Source organism: Agelaius tricolor, unplaced genomic scaffold (assembly GCF_023055355.1).
Source record: "Agelaius tricolor isolate 1412-34295 unplaced genomic scaffold, bAgeTri1.0.p SCAF_7, whole genome shotgun sequence".
Classification (NCBI taxonomy): domain Eukaryota; kingdom Metazoa; phylum Chordata; class Aves; order Passeriformes; family Icteridae; genus Agelaius; species Agelaius tricolor.
Genome location: NW_027269267.1, coordinates 11,484,228 through 11,504,656, shown reverse-complemented (window position 1 = coordinate 11,504,656; position 20,429 = coordinate 11,484,228). Strand labels below are relative to the sequence as shown.

Here is a 20,429-nt window from a genome sequence, read left to right as displayed (position 1 = left end):
CTACCACCTCCCTGGGAAGAGCAGTCCAGTACCTTATTATTCTTTCGGTGAAAAATTTTTTCCTAATATCCAACCTATACCTTCCTTGACATAGCTTGGACTGTGTCCTCTTGCTCTGTCTGTTGCTGCCTGGTGGAAGAGACCAAACCCCACCTGACTACAACCTCCCTTCAGGAAGTTGTAGTTGTAGGTGACTTTACTGTAGAACAATAAGGTCACCTCTAAGCCTCCTCTTCTCCAGGCTAAACAACCCCAGTTCCTTCAAATGTTCCTCATAGGGCTTGTGTTCCAAGCCCCTCACCAGCCTTGTTGCCCTCCTCTGGACATCACATGAACCACAGCACCCTAATCCTCATCCCAGACTTTCAACCCTCCTCAGAAGTACAGGCGAGCTCAAGACAAAATACCAATCAGGAAATTCAGAGCCAGCAAAACATGGACTTACAAACTGGAAGCAGCTCCTGACGCTGGGCTCGATGTTGCTGCCCCCGAAGGAGGCCACCTCCCCCAGCTGCCGGGGGATCTGGATGGAGTCGTGCAGCAGCAGCCCCAGCCGGCGCTGGTCACAGAAGCCAGTGGAACTTGCCACTTGTTTGAACAGGTCTGGAGGAAGGAGAAGGACACCAAAGGTCAAGCACTGCCACCAGGATGTGGCAAGCAGCCCAGATTTGTGTCGTTTCCAAAGCTCACAGGTGCGGTCAACAGCCTTGGAGGACATGAGCACAAATAAAACTTCCATCTGGCTGCTTCTGTTCCCATAAACACTGGGGTTTTTCTGTGAAATGTGAGTCTTGTGGTAATTTTTAATAGTGTTACTGGCTTGTGCCTGGGAAGAAAGGCCACTCTAACACAGCACATGTGTCATTACTGGTAATAGAAGCAGAGACTCGGTTACACAGCTAACTAAACAGCAGGATCTTCGAGCCACAACACAGATGTCTAAAAAATAATGTTTAATGGTAAAATAATTTCATACAACATAGAGTACCTTTTGAGTCTTAGCAATCAACACACAACTCAGAGAATCCACTTCTCTTCCAGATGAGTTAAAATGATAACCAAGAGCTGCCTAACTTTGATATATGTTGACCTTTTAATTCAAGAGAATTTCTAAAATAAAATAAAAATTACAATATGGAAGAACCTGCTGTCCATCAGAAATTTTAATATCATATTAATTTTTAGCTTCTGAAGTGAAATGTCATTTGATGACATGTTCTGTTATTGCATCATTCTAGAAAAGAATCCTTACAGGACAGAATTATTATCCCTGCATAAGCTCAATTTAATTTGAAGGGAATTAATTATACTACATATATATTGAGGAGGTTATAGAATTCATAATAAAAGGAAGAAACAGTTTATCGTTAAATAAAATATTTATTTGGCAACATCTCTGTTGACAATACATTACCTGAATAAATTCTCCTTACTTTTCAACAGTTAAAAAAAAAAAAAAAAAAGAGAGAGAGCAAAATAAGGCTAGAATAAAATAATGCTCTTTTTTTGGAACCACTTTAATATTTTACCCAACACCAGGGACACAATTATAAAGGTGCTTCAGCACTGCTCGAGATAACTTTCCTAGCACTGCTTAGACACCTGTTTCCTTCCAAAGGAATAAAGGAACAGATAGAGAAAGGATTATTTTTTAATTACATGAATTTCACTCTTGCAAAGTCTAGTTTTATAATGAATAATTCTGGGATGAATGCTTCCATCACCTCTGCAAGCCTCAAGACTTGTGCTCTAGCACAACCAACTCTGCTCTGCTGCACAAATGAGACAAAAAAATTTTAAGGGGTGCAAGTCATTGCATACTTGCAGCAATACTAATGGCAACTGCACTATGACTTCAGCATGGATGGCAAAGCCAGACCACAGCATGACAGACACAATTCCCTCCTCTCCCACAGCTATTCAGCTTTCAATTTCCCCATCATTAAAACATTAAATGTCCTCAGCAAGGTTATAGGACACTTAACAGGTTATGCATTGCCGTGCACACACACTGCAGGAGAATCTAAAATATGAATAAATGTTTTCCTTTATAACTTTGATAATCTTAGATGAAATACAATTTTGAAAAAATCTGTACTAATTTTTTAAAAAGATTTTCTGAATATTTTTTCTTAACACCCACATGAAACATCTAGAAATCTAAACTGTGACATTCATTGTGATTGCCCTAAAATCTGATCCAATTTCACATTGTCATGCACAGACCCCACTGTTGGTACTGTGGGGTCTTTTTTCTCTTTAGAGTTCTTCAGCTTGCATTAGTAGAGAGTAAAATGGTAACAACTGAAGAAGAACTGCTATCGGGTCAAACCCTAAAGGTTAAATTTTCAGTGGTATTTTTAAGTGCTTGAATGAGTAATACCAGTTATTTCAACAAGAAAGTTACTCTTGAGAACTACATTTATCAGTAGTTCTTTTCTGGATCCTAGTCTCATTAGTGAACTGACTTATTAGTCACGTAAAACTAAGACTGCAAGTGGAATTTTTTCAAGTATTTCTTCTCTTAAAATATGCAAAATTTGCCCACCTTTAGTATTTATTTCTTAAAACTTATTTATTTAAAGGTAGCAACTATATTTAAACACAATGTACATAATAAGACTGACCACAATGTGGGAATCATTTTAAAAAGTTAATATATTTAAAAATAGTGTAATGCAAGTGTCCTGTAGACAAGCATTTTTGTGTGTAAAGGTGTGCTGAACCAGTGGTCTCTAAAGGGGTTCTTGTGCCTCAGAGAGTGTTCAAGACAATCCATCAGGGTGCAGTAAAGAAATACTTTTTGTACAGATAATAAATTCAATTGAAAGTTTCAAAAAGTGTTTATTTACTCTTTATCACATCCTTCTTAACTTTCTACTTTTGGCATGCTTTATAATGTAGACAGTATATTAGTAGAACAGTACATGTACATAATTTATAAATAGATCTACATCTATTGGAGGTGCATGGTCAAAAGTTTTTCTGCTGGGAGGGGTGTGATCAAAATTGTTTGGCAACCACAGAGCTAAATTACCTAAAACTACAGAGAACAAATAACTTAAAAGTACAAGGTGGAACAACACACTTTGCATCTGCAATATCTAAAATAATGTTTCTGTATGCTATTTAAATGTTTATTCAATAAAAAACCAGGAGGAATAAAACAGCAACACAAACAGAAGGTAAACCCAAAATTACTATATCGACTTACATCTGTATTTATCTTCCAGGTGTGCTTTACAAAGGGACACGACACCGGTTTTGAAAGATAAGACACGGATCCTTCCTGTTCGACCCCTAATGGAAAAGAAACACTGGTTGATAATAAAATCCAATCATGTCATAATTTGTTTACTATAACCAAGTTCACTGCAGTACTGTAGACTTCATAAATTAAATCTCACAGACAATACTCAAGCTGGATGGTAATTAGTTAAGCTAGAAAAAGAAAACATTGCTGTGGCTTCACAGGCATAGCTGAACTGCAGTGTGCTGTTGTATCATCTCCACATGAAATGGTCTCGATCAGAAATAACTACTCATCTCCTTTTTTATAAAAAGAGTGAGTAAAGGGTCTTTACACTATGCTTCCTTGAACAGGCTTCTCTATGAACTGCTGCTGAGTGATTCTCAGAGATGAGGTCCCTGACAGAACAGCAAACTAGTCCTCTTGCCAAAGACAATATAGCCTTACTTCCACCAGAAATCCAACGTAGCAGTCGCTTTTAGAAAGTCTTTGCTTACTGTCTGTCAGCCATGCCCTGACTTGCCTGAAAAGGCAACAGGAAGCCAGGCACGAAAAAGCAGCCTCTGCCAGAAGTGTGCAGTGACAGAGACACTTGCAATATGTTCAGGTGAAAGATAAAGCCTGCCTAGAAATCATGGCAAGGCAGGCAGGCTGTACAGTTATGCCATTAACACCTTGGTGTGGTTTCCGAGCTCCTCCTGGCAGCGCTCAAAGCTCTCCTGTGCAGTGCCAAGGGGCTGGCACACTCCAACCAGCCCCTGCTGCCTGTCAGTCTCCCCTCCACGCTCACTCCTGCCTTGTAATGTGCCCACATTACTACTTCTGCTTTCTAATGCGACAGCGAGAACAACATCCTCCTCTGAGCTGCAGGCAACGCACTGACAAACCTTCACATCTCCTCTCACTCATCTGCTTTAACTCAATTTACTCCTAGTTGCTGGCTTCCCCCCCAGATTTGTGTTTCTGATAGCATTTTAAATATGTAACATCTATTGCAAACAAAGACATACACAAAACAGGAGGCTAAAGCCTAAACCCAACATTTCTGAAGCAGAGGCTTATCAACAGCTTTGAAGCGTCACCTCATGTAGAGGCAGGCCGTGCTCATGCATCAGGCTGCACCACAGGTAAAGATGCATGTGGTCTTTTTAATCCTATGAAAGAGCTGAGGAGCCAGCAGTGCTCATTTACCCACACATCTCCCCTGCAAACCCTACAAAAGAAACCTGTGGACAAAGCCAAATTTAGAATTTGCAGCTTTTTATTAAAGAATCTTACGTGTTTCATCATGAATAAGAAGCATTTGTAGTTTACCTATGCTTTCCACACTCTGGTCCTTTCACTCCTCTCCCTCAAATCTTTTCCAAATTAATTATCATCTGTGCCCTGAGAAACTCCTCCTGATGAATACCAGACTCATGCAAATTATACAAGAGAAGAATATAGAATAATGATTGCTCTGCAAGGCAATTAAATTGAAACTTGTACGAATCATGAGTTGTTCAGTTCACTCTCCTCTCCTCCCAAGTCAAACCAATAATTTAGCAAGCTACTGCAAATGAGCATGAGTGACTGATCAATTAAAACAAATCCGAAATGTGCTGGATTTGCAGAGCTGTACCCATAATTAGATCAGTCATTGACTGTGAATTTGATTAATATCTTTACAAATGACAGTTTTCAATTATAAGAAAAGTAAAGATGCAGTACATTTAATTAAACATCTCTGGTAGCATTGTGAACTTTGGTTGATCTCTGCCTATTAAGTTTACAATGAAAACTAAACACATGTAACCCCAAGGTCACCTCTCTTACCAGCGCAATTTAAACTTGAATTTTGGTAAAATAGCTACAAGCTTTCCTCACACATAAAACACCTCTGTGTCCCACTGTGCCCTGCAATATGCAGCTCCTCAGCACACCTAGGGAATTGCCTGGAGGCAGATAATTATAATTTCTAATGTTGTACTTGCAGCACAGTGCAACATAAAGAAAGCTAGACTGGACATGGCTAGTGGACATGCCACATCCAAACTGGACAGTTCAGCTTAGGAGCAGCCAGTGGAATGACCTTTAGTTCCCTCTCTGCCTCTTATGTGACTGATACAGATTAATATCCCTAACACATGTTTTGTTTTCACTAACTGGGAGTCCTCATCTATGTCTTATTTATGGTTCATGGTAACTAAGAAGTGGATCACTGCTCTGTGAAAGCCAAAGCAGATTAAACAAATAAAACCTGGCTCTTGAATGAATATAGCCCCATTCTCTAGTAGTGGTAAACTATAAGAAATATAATGTAATCTGGGTAATCCACAGGATACTGCAGCTGCTGAGGGGATGTCACAAAAAACTGACTAACTGGAGGTGATCCTTCAGGAAGACATGATCTGTATAAATCTGTACTTTCTTTTTGCAGGTGATCACTAAAGCTTCACTGCTGTGACAAAGGGTGGATGGAAGAACAATGCTATGACCCAGTAACAACAATATGGTTCAAAATGTCAATGGAAATAGAGTAGTTGTCCCATGACCTTCCAATTCTACAGGTAAATGTTTATTCTGCCACAGAAATGAGCATGTCTGGCTGGAAGTGGCTGATAAAAACCTTAAAAACACAAAACTGACTTTTTAAAGATTAAATTATCCAAATACAAATATAATGGCTTATTCTAAAATGAGTGTACAAACATATGTTGGAATTTGCCTATGCATCATGAGCATTATCATTAATCCACTTAAAAGGAATACCCATAAGTTTTCTTCAGGTATATTTAGTCTGTTGTGTTTATATTCATGGGTACGCTTTTTAAAATTAAATTTTGAATTAAATGTTTCTCAAATCTTCTTACAACTACGGGTTGTGAGCACATTAGACAAGAGATGACCCTCTTCCATCTTTGAAAAAGAATGACAGATTGAGAGCTATAGAAAATTGACATATTTGAAAAGGCTTAATATCCAGAGGTACAGACAGGCAAGAGTTTATACAGTGTTCATTCTGTTGCTTCTTGATAATTCTCTTGAATTTCTTTATCAAAATAAATTAAAATGCCATGTAAAGTCATGACTACTGTGGACAGACATGCAGTCACAGAATTGGTCTGAACAAAAAAAAAATCTGCTTAAAAAGTTGTTTTCCAGCTCTCTCATTACCTAGCTTAGTAAATCCAGGATTGTAAGCCTAACCAAGGGCTGTATTGATTCAGCTCAATGCAGCCATTAAACCATTAGGTTTATTAAACTTTCACTTCAACTACCCATTTTTCCAGCTCTAAGCCAACCATGCTATAATGAGGCAAACAGCTCAACACACCTTCCCCTTCCCTTTGTGCTACTGGGAAAGCTTCTGGAGCTTTCCCCTGTCCTGAGCCCCCCATACATACGTGTCATAGACATTCAGAAGCCAGTTGAGGCACATGTCCACGCAGAGGGGGACGTTGACCAGGTTATTGTGCTCTTGCTCCAGTCGATCGTAAATGGTGGTCAGGCAGTTAATGATCTGCAGAATGTCCATTGGCTGGTCATTTTGTTTGAGGTTGTGCTGGTCCAAGGCATCACAGGCAGCAGACAGACTCAGGAGATCCACTGTTGAAATAAAAAAAAAAATACACAACCATAAAGACCAAAGAGAAACAGTGGTTGTATTACCCACACCCAAAAAGTAAATAGAGCACTGTACTTGGCTTATGTGCCTGGCCAGAGGATGTAAAATGTCCTCTGAAAGTCACATGCAAGACTGGTTTCAGAACTCCTACAGATGCACTGTTATTTAGTTGTGGCCTTAGAGACCAGTGTGTATCTGTTTCATTTTTAGCTGTAAAGTACTTATTATGCTCTTGGGTCCTATGGAAATATTACACAAATAGCTGTGCAAGTAAAAACTATGTATTTAATGCTTTATGTTCCTACAGATAGACAGGCTAATATTTGATTACTGCACTCACCAAATGTGCTCTCACCATAGCACAGGTCATCAGCTTTCCTGAGATGCACTGCCCATTTCTTAGAGAAGTCGAGCAATCTTAACCAAACCAAACTCCACAAGGAATATATATGCAAACAAATCAGAGCTGAACCATGATTAACCACTTTGTTACTTTTCCTCTAGTGAGGAGAGTGGAAAGAAGGTTCTGGAAACACTACATATCCTCTTTCAATATTTATTAATTAAATGTATCAATTTTAAATTCTGACGAGCATTTATAATTATCAATATCTCTATGGCATTACAGAGTAACACATGTTTCAACTTATTGGTCAACATGCCACAGAGATTTTTGTCACAGGCATTTAAAATTATTTTTTTTTCCAATTTAAGTCTGTTGAATCTTGAAATGCAGATGTCCAGGGCAAAACTGAATTTCCCTTTCTCAGCTCTTAACCTCTGCAAACTAACATCAGCAAGCAGCATCACACTTAGGGCACACAAAATCATGGGATGTTGGCTTACAAAGTAAAGCTGGAATAAGAACAAAAGAAATCAGAAAGATGAGATAGTTGATGATGATCTTCCGGCTGCCACAGGAAAACACTTCCTAACTCCTTGCAGTGAATTTCCAGGGTGTGAGCAATGGGGATGTTGAAGCCCAGATGCTGTTAATCCTGCTCACACTATGAGCAGTCACACAGTGCAGCACGATGTAATATGACCCAAGGCAGTAGCATCTGGTCCAAAATGAACTGGCCAAAATCATCCAGGAAATTCTTCACGAAACTAGAAAATGAACTGACTCAACTGCAAGACCAGTTTTTCTCTCACTGGAATAAAAAATGTGCTTTCTTCAGTTCTGGTGAGCAGCATCTCTTCATAATGTCAAAAAAAAACCCTACATAATGAGCAGAAGCTAAATGCAGAACACCATATAGGAATTTTTTTAGAACTTGATCCTGTTTAAGGGCACATTTGGCAAATTCACACTTGAGTATCCTGTTTTACCCAGGATGAAACTGCCCCTTTGATGTCCTAGTGGGAGATGAGAAATACTTTAGCTGCCCTCAGGGCTGGTTTGCAATGCTGCTTGGACAGTACGCTGGGATTTTGCAATTGCCAAAAGAATTTCAAGAGTATACATTTCATTGGAAATCAATAGGGACTTCTGCTACTAAATCCCTTAAGCACTTCTGAAAATTTCATCCTCTGGGCCTAACATACCTAGTGCTAGAGTGAATAAGGAAACTTTTGAATGCTATCCCTATTATTACACCAAGAAATTTAATTTTGACTCCATGATTTTGTGCAGAGTTTTATTGGAGTTTTCGCTTTTTTTCACATTAGCATATAGACATTTATTAAAATAAAGTATTTTGGAATATTATGTTTAACCTTCTAGCATAAAAAATATAGCTATACTAAGGTCAGTGTTAAACCCTGCAAAAGCATCAGATCCGTTCCTGAGCATCTCAGAAAGATGTTTTTCTTCTAAGAATTCATTAGTCAAATTGAAAATAGAGCACAGCCCTCAAACACCTATAACTGAGCTTTTAGGCTGAACTCTCAGTTCCTTTGAGACTACGAATCAACGGTAATTAAATGAACCCCTCAGGCGTCTGAGTGGCAGCATAATTATATATGCAGCTACTGCTAAACATGGGTCATTCCACTTTGTGAAAGCTCTTCCATTAATAAACAGCATATTCTGAAAAGCTTTTCAGCCCACTCTTCATCAGCCTCCTGTCCTATCCCGAAGTTTGTAACACGCAATTATCTCCTAACAAGCAAAAAGCACTTGCCAACACGTCCTGCTTTAGGGAACCTCTTTTTGTGGGAAAAAGGAAGGCTCTGGCCTTCATCACATTAAGATCCTCCTTCATCTTTCCCATCAAGACTTTAGAAATGTGTGTGGGGGGTCCTCTCCCAGAACACAGAACTGCATATTTATTTCCTAAAAGCAGATACGAAGGCCCTGTGAATGATGGACTTGCACAAGACAATCAGATATGTATTGAAGAGCTGAGTATTTGGCACCCTGCAGTGATCTGAAAAGCTTTACTTTACACACCATTTTGTGCTTTGCACTTCTTGTGGGTTCTCTGCCACTCTTATACACTTTTCTATTTAAAATTCCAAAACTGACTCCAAAATCTGTGTGAGCAGTGGCTTCTAGCTTACTTTCAAGTCTAAATCACTTATATAAATATTTCTGTGGCCTCGAAGGCAATAGAGAAAAGGTTAGGATGTTTTTAACTAGACACTGCCAGATTGCAGGAAAAGTATAAAAGACAACATGGAATAAGTAACCAGTTGAAGGACAGAAGTGACAATTAATAGGCAGGAGAAAGTGCACTCTAGAGGTCACAAACTGAACTTAGGGAAAACCCAACATATGGCTGGTAATAAAAAGTATAAATGGTCCTCCCAGAATGCAAGATCATCCTCTCTGTAACCTTCTGCTGTTGGCTGACACATTAAAAATATATTTAATCTAGTCTGCATACAGTTAAAGGAAAAAAGACCCCTAGCAGAAGTTCTTGAATATTTTCTTTTGCTGCATTTCCAAGAAAAGTTTGTGAATACATCTCATTTTATTGATATCACGATGTCCTGATGTGGTTTGCACTTGAAGATCAGATCTTTAAAAGCAGCAAAACAAGAAAGTCATCATGCTTTGATGTGATTATCAAAGGAATCCATACATTTAAAAAACTTGGAGCAATAGTTACACCTGGCATGCTCACAACAATTTTGAAGGCTGAAATGATAAAGCCACATACTAAATAACACAACACATAAGCATTTATTTTTTAAGGATTGCTATTTTCCATATAGGAAAATGGTTTAGGTTTAATATCCTAGCATCTTTAGGTTTAATATCCTAGCATCTTAATACTCATTGGGCTGATTTATGAACTGAAAAGAACTAAAATATAAGTACAGCTCCCTTTTTAAAGTGTTTCTATTCCTAACACTGAGAAGTAGGCTGTACCTTTACTTCTGCAGGCCTTCTATAAAACACACATTTTTAGAGTACTCCTCAGTAGACAAAAAATGCTGTTCTCTATGAAGTTTGCAGAAAAGAAGATCTATAGATATATATAGGCATATACGGATATATATATTTAAAAACTCCTGCAATTTTAAAACAGAAATTAAGAGTAAGAGCTGAAAGCAGCACCTACTGCAAGTGGGATTTTGGCTTTGCGTAGGAGCCCTGAAACCCAGCACTGTGCTCTAATTCTACTATTGCCAAAATGCAGAAAAATAATTTTGTAATGAGTTGAGGTTTTAAAAAAAACCTCATTGAACTGAGTTCACAAGCGACACTGAAATGATAGAATACACAAATACAATGATGGTGTCTCCAGGCAAAAATATTTGTAAGAACAAAGCGTGCTAACCAAATTCCTTAAATGCTTCTCCTTAGATACAAGTACGAAGAATGTGCTAGAGTAATCAGTGTAAGCGCCACTGCATGTCTCTGAGAGCATCAATTCTCTGAGAATTTACCTAAATGTAACCTCAAGAGATGAACTGACTTCAGTTTGCTCAGCTGGACAGGGGAGGGAAAATAGACAGAAAAGCTCATGGGTCAAAATAAGGACAGGGAGAGATCACTGACGAGTTATTGTCACAGGCAAAACAGACCCGACTCGGGAGAATCAACTGAATTCATCACCAATCAAATCAGAGGAGGATAATGAGTAATAAATTGCAAATCTTAAAACACATCCCCCAGTTCCTCCTTTCTTCCCAGGGTCAGCTTCACTCCCAAATTCTCTACCTCCTCCCCTGCAGCAGCAGCAGGGGAATGGGGGTTGCAGTCAATTCATCACATGTTGTTTCTGCTGCTGCTTTCTCCTCAGTGGGAGGATTCCTCACACTCTTCCCCTGCTCCACTGTGCAGTCTCCCACGGGAGACAGTCCTCTACAAACGGCTCCAACGCAAGTTCTTCCCACTGGCTGCACTTCTTCACAAACTGCTCCTAGTGAATCCCTCCCACAGGATTCAGTCCTTGGGGAACAAAAAGTGCTGCCAGCAAACCGGCTCCAGGGTGGGCTCCTCACCCAGAGTTCACAATTCCTGCCATGAGCCTGCTCCAGCATGGGTTTCACATTGGTCATAGCTTCATTCAGGCACACCCACCTGCTCTGGCACGGGGTTCTCCACAGGCTGCAGGTGGGTATTTGCTCCACTGGGGAGCTCTACAGGCAGCAGGGGCACACCATGGTCTTCTCCACATGCTGCAGAGGAATCTCAGCTCTGGCACTTGGAGCATCTCCTCCCCCTCCTTCTGCACTGACCCTGGTGTCTGCAGAGTTGTTTCTCTCACGGATTTCCCCTCCTCTTTCCCAGACACTGTTGTGCAGCAGATTTTCTCCCACACCCTTCCCAACTACACTATCCCACAGGCACTACTATCACTGCCACTGATGGGCTTGGCCTTGGCCAGCAGCAGGTCTGTTTTGGAGGTGGCTGGCATTGGCTCTGTCAGACATGGGGTACATTTCTAGCAGCTTCTTAGAGAAACCACCCCTGGAGACACCCACTACCACAACCTGGCCACAAAAACCCAATCTAAAAGTCCAAGATGAGTCCAGAATTATTTAATGGTAGGAATCAGTTATTGAAAAACACCTGAAGGACCACAGAGTCACAGCCAGCACAGGTTTTTGAGGGGAAAGTCCTGCTCAACAAATTTAATTTCCTTTTCACAGATTCACACAAAATCACAAAATAGGTTGGAAGAGACCTCAAAGATCATCAAGTCCAACCCATGCCCTAACACCTCAACTAAACCATGGCACCGAGTGCCACATCCAGTCTTTTTTTAAACACATCCAGGGATGGTGACTCCACCACATCCCCAGGCAGACCACTCCAGTACTTTATGCCATAGTAACCCAGCTAGTTGACCAAAGGAAGCCAGTTTATGTAATCTTTTTTGATTTCAGTAAAACTTTCAGTACTATTTCTCATGGGATCTTTCTGGACCAAATGTCCAGCCCCCTGCTGGAAAACACACCATGTGATGGGTGAGCAGCTGACTCACAGATGGGGCACAAAGGGTTACAGTGAATGGGGGGACATCAGAGTGGGGAGCTCCACAGGGCTCCATCCTCGGCCCTGTGCTCTTCCATCTTCATGAAGGACTTGAACACCAGACTGGAAGGGACACTGAGCAAGTTTGCAGGTGATACAGAACTGGGAGGAGCTGCTGACTCCCTCAAAGGCAGGGAGGCCCTGCAGAGAGACCTTGACAGATGAGAGGCCAGGGCAGTCACCAACCGTGTGAAATTCAGCAAGGGAAAATCCTGGATTCTGCACCTGGGATGGGGCAACCTGGATGTACAGACAGACTGGGGAATGAGAGGCTGGAAGGCAGCACCAGGGAAAGGGACCTGGAGGTCCTGGCTGATGGAAAGTTGGATGTGAGCCAGCAGGGCCCTGGCAGCCAGGAGGGACATCCCTGTCCTGGGGGCATCAGGGACAGCATGGCCAGCTGGGCAAGGGAGGGGATTGTCCTGCTCTGCTCTGGAGGGGCCTCATCTCGAGTGCTGGGGGCAGTTTTGGGTGCCACAATACAAAAAAGAGCTGTTAAAGAACATTCAAAGGAGGGCAACGATGATGGTGAAGCTGTGGGAGGAGGGGCTGAAGTCGCTGGGTTCAGCCTGGAGAAGACTGAGGGGAGGCCGCACTGCAGTTACAACTTCCCTGTCAGGGAAAGACAAAGGGCAGGCACTGATCTCTGCTCTGTGACCAGTGACAGGACCCAGGGGAATAGTCTGAAGCTGTGTCAGGGGTGGTTTAGTCTGGATATTGGAAAAAGGTTCTACACCCAGAGAGTGGCTGGGCACTGGAACAGGCTCTCCAGGGGAAGTGGTCACAGCACCAAGCCTGACAGAGCTCAAGAAGTGTCTGGACAGTGCCCTCAGGCACATGGTGTGACTGCTGGGGCATCCTGCCAGGAGTTGGAGTTGGATCATACTTGTGAGTTCCCTCCCACTCAGAATATTCTATGATTCTAATACAGATAAAATGGGATGCAAAGTTTTGCACTTTCAGTCATAAAAACCTGTTACAAGTTACACTTATGCACTGCCAGCTAGTTACTTCCAAAAATTGTTTCCTTCAGTGCTGCAGTGATTATGAATACTTCTCACTGCATATCACTCCAGTTTCTTTATACCACATTTCCACAGTGAGTGTGGCAGAAGTGCTGTACTATGGAAAGATGTTTATATTTCTAATCATAAGTCCTTCTTTGTCACTGAATTCATGTTGAAATCTTTCATTATGTTACAAGACTTCTCACTTATTGTTTATTTTTTCCTTTTTTTCCCCCTATTTTTTATACATTCAGACATCAAGTCTGCACACTTTAGCAGAATTCACCCATGCTTATAAGCCTAAAAGTAAACATGCTCAAAAATACCAAGGTTTGACACAGTTCCAGAAAGCATGTGAGCACAAATCCAACTTGAGATAAATGAACAGTTGAGACATTTGCAACTGTGTCAGAAATTTAACCCTGTAATTAAATGCCAAACAGTGAATGTTAAAATATTTTAATAATCCTCCCAATTGGACTGCCTAATAAACTGCTTGCTTTGGCAACTGACTGGCCTATCAAGAAAACTCTCAGCGAATTATTTGGCTATCAGGTTACAATAAGCTGAAAAGGAAATGTAATTCTAGTGAAAAGTAGAATAATATACAGCAGTTGGGAGAATTAAAATGTTGAAACATGCACATCACTAATGTAACAGCTGATGAGAGACTTTTCAACACAACTGAAAGCTGGGGAAAAAATGAAGCTAAATGTTTATTGAGATGATCTCATTTAAAGGCAATAACCCCTCAGGGTTCAAGATTTAACTTAACAAACCATTAGCAACTTCAGCTCTGAAGCATTATTTCAGCTGAGCTCTCACTGCTCCCAACACACCACAACTGTGTTTCTTTCAGCTGCAAAGCTGTGGCATGGCACAGTGAGTGACATGGCACAGTGACATGGCACAGTGAAAATACCTGGCTAAAGAGTGTAAAGACAAGAAATATGTATGGTATGTTCAGTTTTATTTCTGAACTGCTGCTCTGCCTTACAAGGCACAGACCTGCAGACCACCCAGCACTCTGGCTTTGTAATGACCATGCAAACCGGTGGCAGCAGGAGGCCCCTCAGGTGAGAGGTCTCCATGTACCAGGCAGAGCTGGGGGTACGTGTGGGAGTGTTTTTCTACTTCTGCTATCTGTGAATAAACTTGTGTGTTTGTGATGGAGCCTTCCTGGCAGAGGGTGAGGCACAGGCAGGTACTTACAGCAGAGGGCTTTCTGCAGCCTGCGGAGTTTCATGGCAGTCCTGTACGCCGAGAACCTGACGTTGTTCAGGTCAGCTGTAGGGAGGCAAGATCAGAACAAAAGATCAGCTTCACACACCAGAAATAACCACACTCATGAATACGTTGTTATGTTGAACTACAAGACTATACCTGTTGGTTAAAAGAGCAGAGGTGGAAAAAAAAAAATTGTTAGAAATTTCACTGAGTTAAAGACCTCAAATCTTGACAACCAACCATCCAAAAAACCCCACTAAGTCCTAAAGTGTTACTTCCTTTTGTTCAAAGCCACTGAAGTAAAGAACACTTGAAAGGACAACATCAGTGACTGCAGCAGTGTGTCTGGAAATACTGCAGAGCTTTTCACACCGAAGGCACTCTGAGGGAGATAAGCCCCTGAAACTCTTCCTTGCTCACCTTGTGCACCAGCCAGGCTGTGTGCAGGCAGCCCCAAGGGAAAACTTATGCCCAGGAAAAAACAAGTGACTCTCAGCTACTGCTAAAACAGAAAACTTATTAAAAATATCCAATTAAACTTCTGTGCTTTCCACCTAAGCAGGCCCCAGCCATGCCCAGAGATGTAGAGCCTTTCTGGAGAGAAGCCAGCTCACCCAGACAGGTGAGTTTCCAGGTCCCCACCTGCAAAATGGCAGGGAGCCAGTGGCTCTGGCAGCGTGACAGGGAATGGCACCCAAGTGGGGAGACACTGTCTGGCTCAACTTTTGCTAAGCTGTCCTCATACATTTAACAAAATAAGGAGATCAGCACAAGTCCTCACTGAATACTTTAACCATGGCTTGCAAAACCTCCTGGCCACCGTGGGGACAAAGACACACCAGAGCAGAGCACAGAAGCTGGTCCCAGGGGCACTGCCAGCAGCTGCACTGGGAACTGAGGAGTGGCAGGGGACACACTCGTACACTACAGGGCAGCCACCCACCACTGAACAACAGTGCACGCTCTTGGCCCTGCCACCTACCCAACTAATTCCTGGGCACACACACTCCTGTGCAGCCTAAGGATCACTCCCAAGAGATTACTTGGCATATTGCAATTTAAGGGTTTTCCAGAACAGAAACACACTGCTTGTGCCAGCCAGTTTCAGCACCTGACAACACTGCTGAATGCATTTCATTTACTGGTGAAACCCATGGAGCCTAAGGAATTACTGATGGGAAAGTGTTTAGAAAATGTAAACAACAATGGAAATATAAAAAGAACATTAGAGGTAAAAATGCAGTGGCTCAAAATAAAGGTCCCTTTAGCTCAATAAGCTTCCTCTAACCTGACAGACTCTTAGAGAAAGAATATGATGAAAAACAGGGATAGACAAAACATTTCCTTGTTGGCATATGAGCTAAGGTGCTGTAAAGCTGTTTGATATGTGGTAGCTTGGGTATAACTATCCCAACATCATTTATAATGCTGTACAGGTATAGGTAGCAGAGGGAATATAGTCTCAATTACATTAATTTTAATTAAGCTGTTCTGAATGAATAATATGAGGCATGATAATTCAGTAGTTTTGAATACCTTAATAAAAGCTGTGGAACATTTGTGGAACATGTCTTAGAGCAGAAAAGGAAGTTTCAGCTTTGTATATAATTTATTTTTCTTTGCACAGTTGCATACACCTTTTTAATGGGCACTTCTATGTATTGTTCCTGCCAGCTCTGTCTCTCATCATCATCCTGACAGGCCCTTTATGTGGTGTAGAATACATTGAGTTAAATAAAGAGACTTAATTTGTCTTAAATGGAAATTAATAAAGCAGTCTCTCACAAACACACCATGAATTCAATTACATTTTGTACCCTTGCTGCAAATCTGTATTTGTATTCTGTAAAAGAATATTATGGCTAGCATTTGACAAAATGAAGAAGCCTTTCTTAAATTCTCCCTGAGTGTTCTGAAAGAAGCATATCTATTTATTATTTACATTTTCAGAAATGTGAGTAAATATGTATGCATATTTCAGGCCTCGATCAAGGCAGAAAATACAATCCATGCAGACATTTAATCCTGGAAGTGCCACAGTTTACATCTATTTTCCTGTATATGTAATACACACTGAATTTATCATCACCCTTAACAACACTGCTGCCAAGAAGCATCTGCTCTAAATGATGAAGCAGCAATGCCAGGTGCTCATTTTGGAGCCCTGATCTCAGGTTTTGGAAAAGCAGCAGCACCACTGCTCATTTGGCTCTGCAAGCCAAGGCTGAGCCATCACACTGCCACGGCCACCGCAACCGTCACTGCTGTCACCAGGATTAGCCTGCACCCAGATACTGTCCCTGGGCCAACTGCTCACCTCTGTCTTCCTTATGCCACCATCTCCACACTTCTGATGGACAGCTGTCTCACCAGATGGTGACAGTCACTTAAGATCACTGGATCTTAGTGATTTCACTCTTCCCCTCCCTGTGCCTATGAAACTGTCAGTGGTGCCTCTCCTCCCCTGGGGCTACGGCTGGAACAAACCTGTTGTGTTGCTCAGGGCAGCAACAGAAGGAGCCCAGGCCCCTCCTAACTGGGTTCAAAACATTTGGCTTGCTGGATGAGACCCCATTTAAATGAACCACAGAACTCAAGACTGCCAGGGAATGAGTCTTGGCCCAGGGCTGGGGAGTGCTGCACGTAAAGCCACCCCTGACATGGAGTGGGGGGACCTCGAGTGAGGAGCACAGACACACGGCCAGCTCACACCCCAGCTGATCCTGCTGGGAACAGGCCAAGGAGGGAGGAAAGGGGCTCAAGCAGCAGCAACCTTCCAGAAGCCTATGGGAACACCAGTAATTCTTACCTCCCTGTTTTGGGAAATTGTTTTTGCTTTTTTCCTTCCTGGATCCTAACGGAAAAAAAAAATGTTGCTTTCTCCCTCCCGACACAGCCCACTGAAAGAATTAGAACCCATTAAGCCCTGCTTCCAAAGCTTTTATCATTTCAGAGCAGGTTGAGGAGTTCAGTGCACCAACAAGTATTCCTCCAGCCCTTTCCTCCCACTCCTAGAAAGTATGTACCACCTCATCCTCTGAACCGAGTGGTCAGAGGGCTGGAAAGCTCTTGCTGTATAGTGAAACTTTTTCAAGTTGTCAACAATACTCCCTCTTCTTGCTCAGAAAGCAACTTTCAAGCTGTAAACAATGTAAATGCCCAAGAGCATAATCTGTTTAAGGTCTGAAACGATGAAGTGAAGAGGTCACTTGGCCCCTGGAAAGGAACCAACAAAAGAAAGGACCATGAGGGAGTATTTGGTGACATATTTACATCTCAGAGCAAAGAGAAATCATGACTTTCCCACCACTCAGCCATGGACGACCCCTCTGTTCAAGTGAATATATATCTTTCTCTCTCTAATAACAAGATAACAGTGAACAAGAATCAGTGCTTTTATTACAAATGCAGCTCTAATGAAAGGTACTTCAGCTCAGAGTGCTGATAGGAGTAACTCAAATCAGAAATACTGTGGAAAGATAAGATAATTAAATCCTAACATTTTCTGCATAATTCTGCATGCTGAGAGAAATCTCAAAACATAAGGGCTATGTTTTATTTCTACAGTATTCTAGAAATACCTGCAATTACATGCAGTAGATCCTTTTGCTAGTGCATAATCAAGCAAAAAAACCCACTCATCTGAGAAGTGGTCAGTGATTCAAACCACCTGCTGGAATGTCTCACCGACTACTGACACAGATCCATAGTCAAATAAAATCTTGCAATTTGGTTTTTTTTTTTTTTAAATCCTCTCTTGCTAAATTCTGGATTTTACACTGGGATATGAGTACTATATTAAGAGGGAAAACATATTCTCATATTCTGGAGCTTTTACTGCCTAAAATAGCTTATAAAATAACTAAAAGCAATAAAAAAATTAAAATCAGTAAGTTTTCTAAAATACCCTATTTAAGAACAGGTTTAACACCTACCATGAGGGGGTATTTGTTTTTACTGTTAAGGAGTCACATCTGTAAGTCAGACAACAGGATTTAAATAAGTCCCTCCTAGAGCTGCTGCATCTGCTGAGAGTGCTGAGTGACTGGGAGTGACGATTTCTATTTGAATTTCTATTTCTATTTTTCTATTTGAATTTCGATTTCTATTTCTATCCTGCATGACAGAGTCATCCCACTGTGTTTAAAAGCACTGGGGTGGGCCAGGCTACTTCCCACCAAAGGCTGTTCATGCCATTTATCTCTCTGCCAATGTAATCTGAAGGCATCTCATAAACTCCTTTTACCAGGAAACTGCCTTTCTTCCTTTCTTTTACAAGGTGTTTCTTGTTTATATTATTGTGAATATTATTATAATTGCTTTTTTAGTTAATGAGGGCAAAACACACACCCTTCCCTTGGTTCTATGGACAGCAATTATCTCAGTGTCTGGACATCATCTAAGTGAAATGAGCAGCTTACATGCTTCAGGTGGTATTAACCTCAAATTAACAACTTAACTCTTTTAAAGAGTTAAGATGTCATCAGGTCAAATCCTCATCTTCATTTTAAAAGATTTACAGGGTTCTGAGGGTATTTAATCTCAAGTGCAAGGACAGAGAATGTGAACCTGTAGTGATATACCCAGAAACCTGAATGCCTTACTCAGCCACAGCTTGTGTCATGCTCATAGACTGCTCATAAATACACTGCCTGGGGATAACCTATTTTGGGAATTACAATGCCTTCCTGTCAGATGTTAAAAACTCTATACTGGACAGCCCTGAATAGACAGCAATTCCTCTACAGCCACTGAATTTTCCATGTTTCATCAGACATCAGCAGCACTCTTGCCTTTCCAAGAAGGTTCAGCTCACATTGTTTCAATACAGCTGACATTCTCTGTCTGGCTGGTGAGAATGCTGGGTTTCCTCCTGCTGCCCAAAACCTGTAAATTATTCTTGTAATGGTGCCCTACAGTGACATATATTGTCTCTTCTGGAATTGCAGCTTTAAAATGCAAATGACACAAATGCACAAAGGAAAGAAATTAATCAAGTAACACTGCTTAATATCAGCTGAGTCTCAGCCATTGACTTTTATTATAACAATAACTAATGCTATCATCTACACTATTTTGGTAATAAATAACAGTAAACTGTTATTCCATGTACAGCTTAACCACTCTTCACGTTGTACTAGGCCTGTCCACCTGAGTGAAAAGCCAACAGCGTCTCTGCAAATTAACAAGTGGGAGGTACTCAGGGCACCACAATACTACTGACTGCATCTAGACCCAGTGGCTGAACACCACAGCATGTGCCAGCATCCCTGTCATCAGACCAGATGACATGACCTTTGGGAGTTTTAGAATGGAGTGTCTTTTCTACAGCCTGCAAACACAAAAATGCAAGAAAGGATTTGATGTACACCTGGTTCATCCCATTATGGGATTGAGACATGAGTGGAGTTTGTGGTCAGACAGTTCAGAAACCTTTTATGTGCTCTGGTGAGAAGCAATCATAGAAGAAGACAATCCTAAAATAAATAAGCTACAAAGAACTTCAGAAAATAATAATAAAAGGTGTCCATTTGCAAACAAAGAGTGCAGTTACCTTAAGCAAAATGTCCCCATGCTGGCAATATTCTGTAACAGAACAGCCCTTCATTCTCTCTAGAAGAGCCTCCTTGATGCTAATACACCTGTGCTCTCATTTTCAAGGGATGCCAGGTTAACTGCTACCCCTAAGTTCTACCTCTCTGCCACAGTTATGTTTACTGTCTGTTAGGTGTGTGCTGCACAGGGCTCAATCACACAGAAAGATGGCTTCCTCTACACTAACTACTGGCCAAGGCTGACTGAACCCAAGCAATCTGATTTTTTGAAATGGGCTTGAAAAGGACATGAGTGAATAATCAACCTTTAAAGAGAGGCCATATGGAAAATCTCACTGGATTGCAGTAG

General features: G+C 41.3%; 1 protein-coding gene across 17 annotated transcripts in view; it reads right to left on the bottom strand.

Moving 5' to 3' along the window:
- The window catches only part of DMD (dystrophin), a 1,148,686-nt gene that overhangs the window by 55,526 nt on the left and 1,072,731 nt on the right, over positions 1–20,429 (bottom strand). For all 17 annotated transcript variants that reach the window (XM_071430346.1, XM_071430344.1, XM_071430345.1 and 14 more), the window contains 4 exons: positions 14,511–14,585; positions 6,637–6,838; positions 3,215–3,300; positions 446–603 (listed from right to left, as the gene is read on the bottom strand). In XM_071430346.1, coding sequence (XP_071286447.1) covers positions 446–603; positions 3,215–3,300; positions 6,637–6,838; positions 14,511–14,585 — 521 coding nt within the window. The remainder of the gene's footprint in view (positions 1–445; positions 604–3,214; positions 3,301–6,636; positions 6,839–14,510; positions 14,586–20,429) is intronic.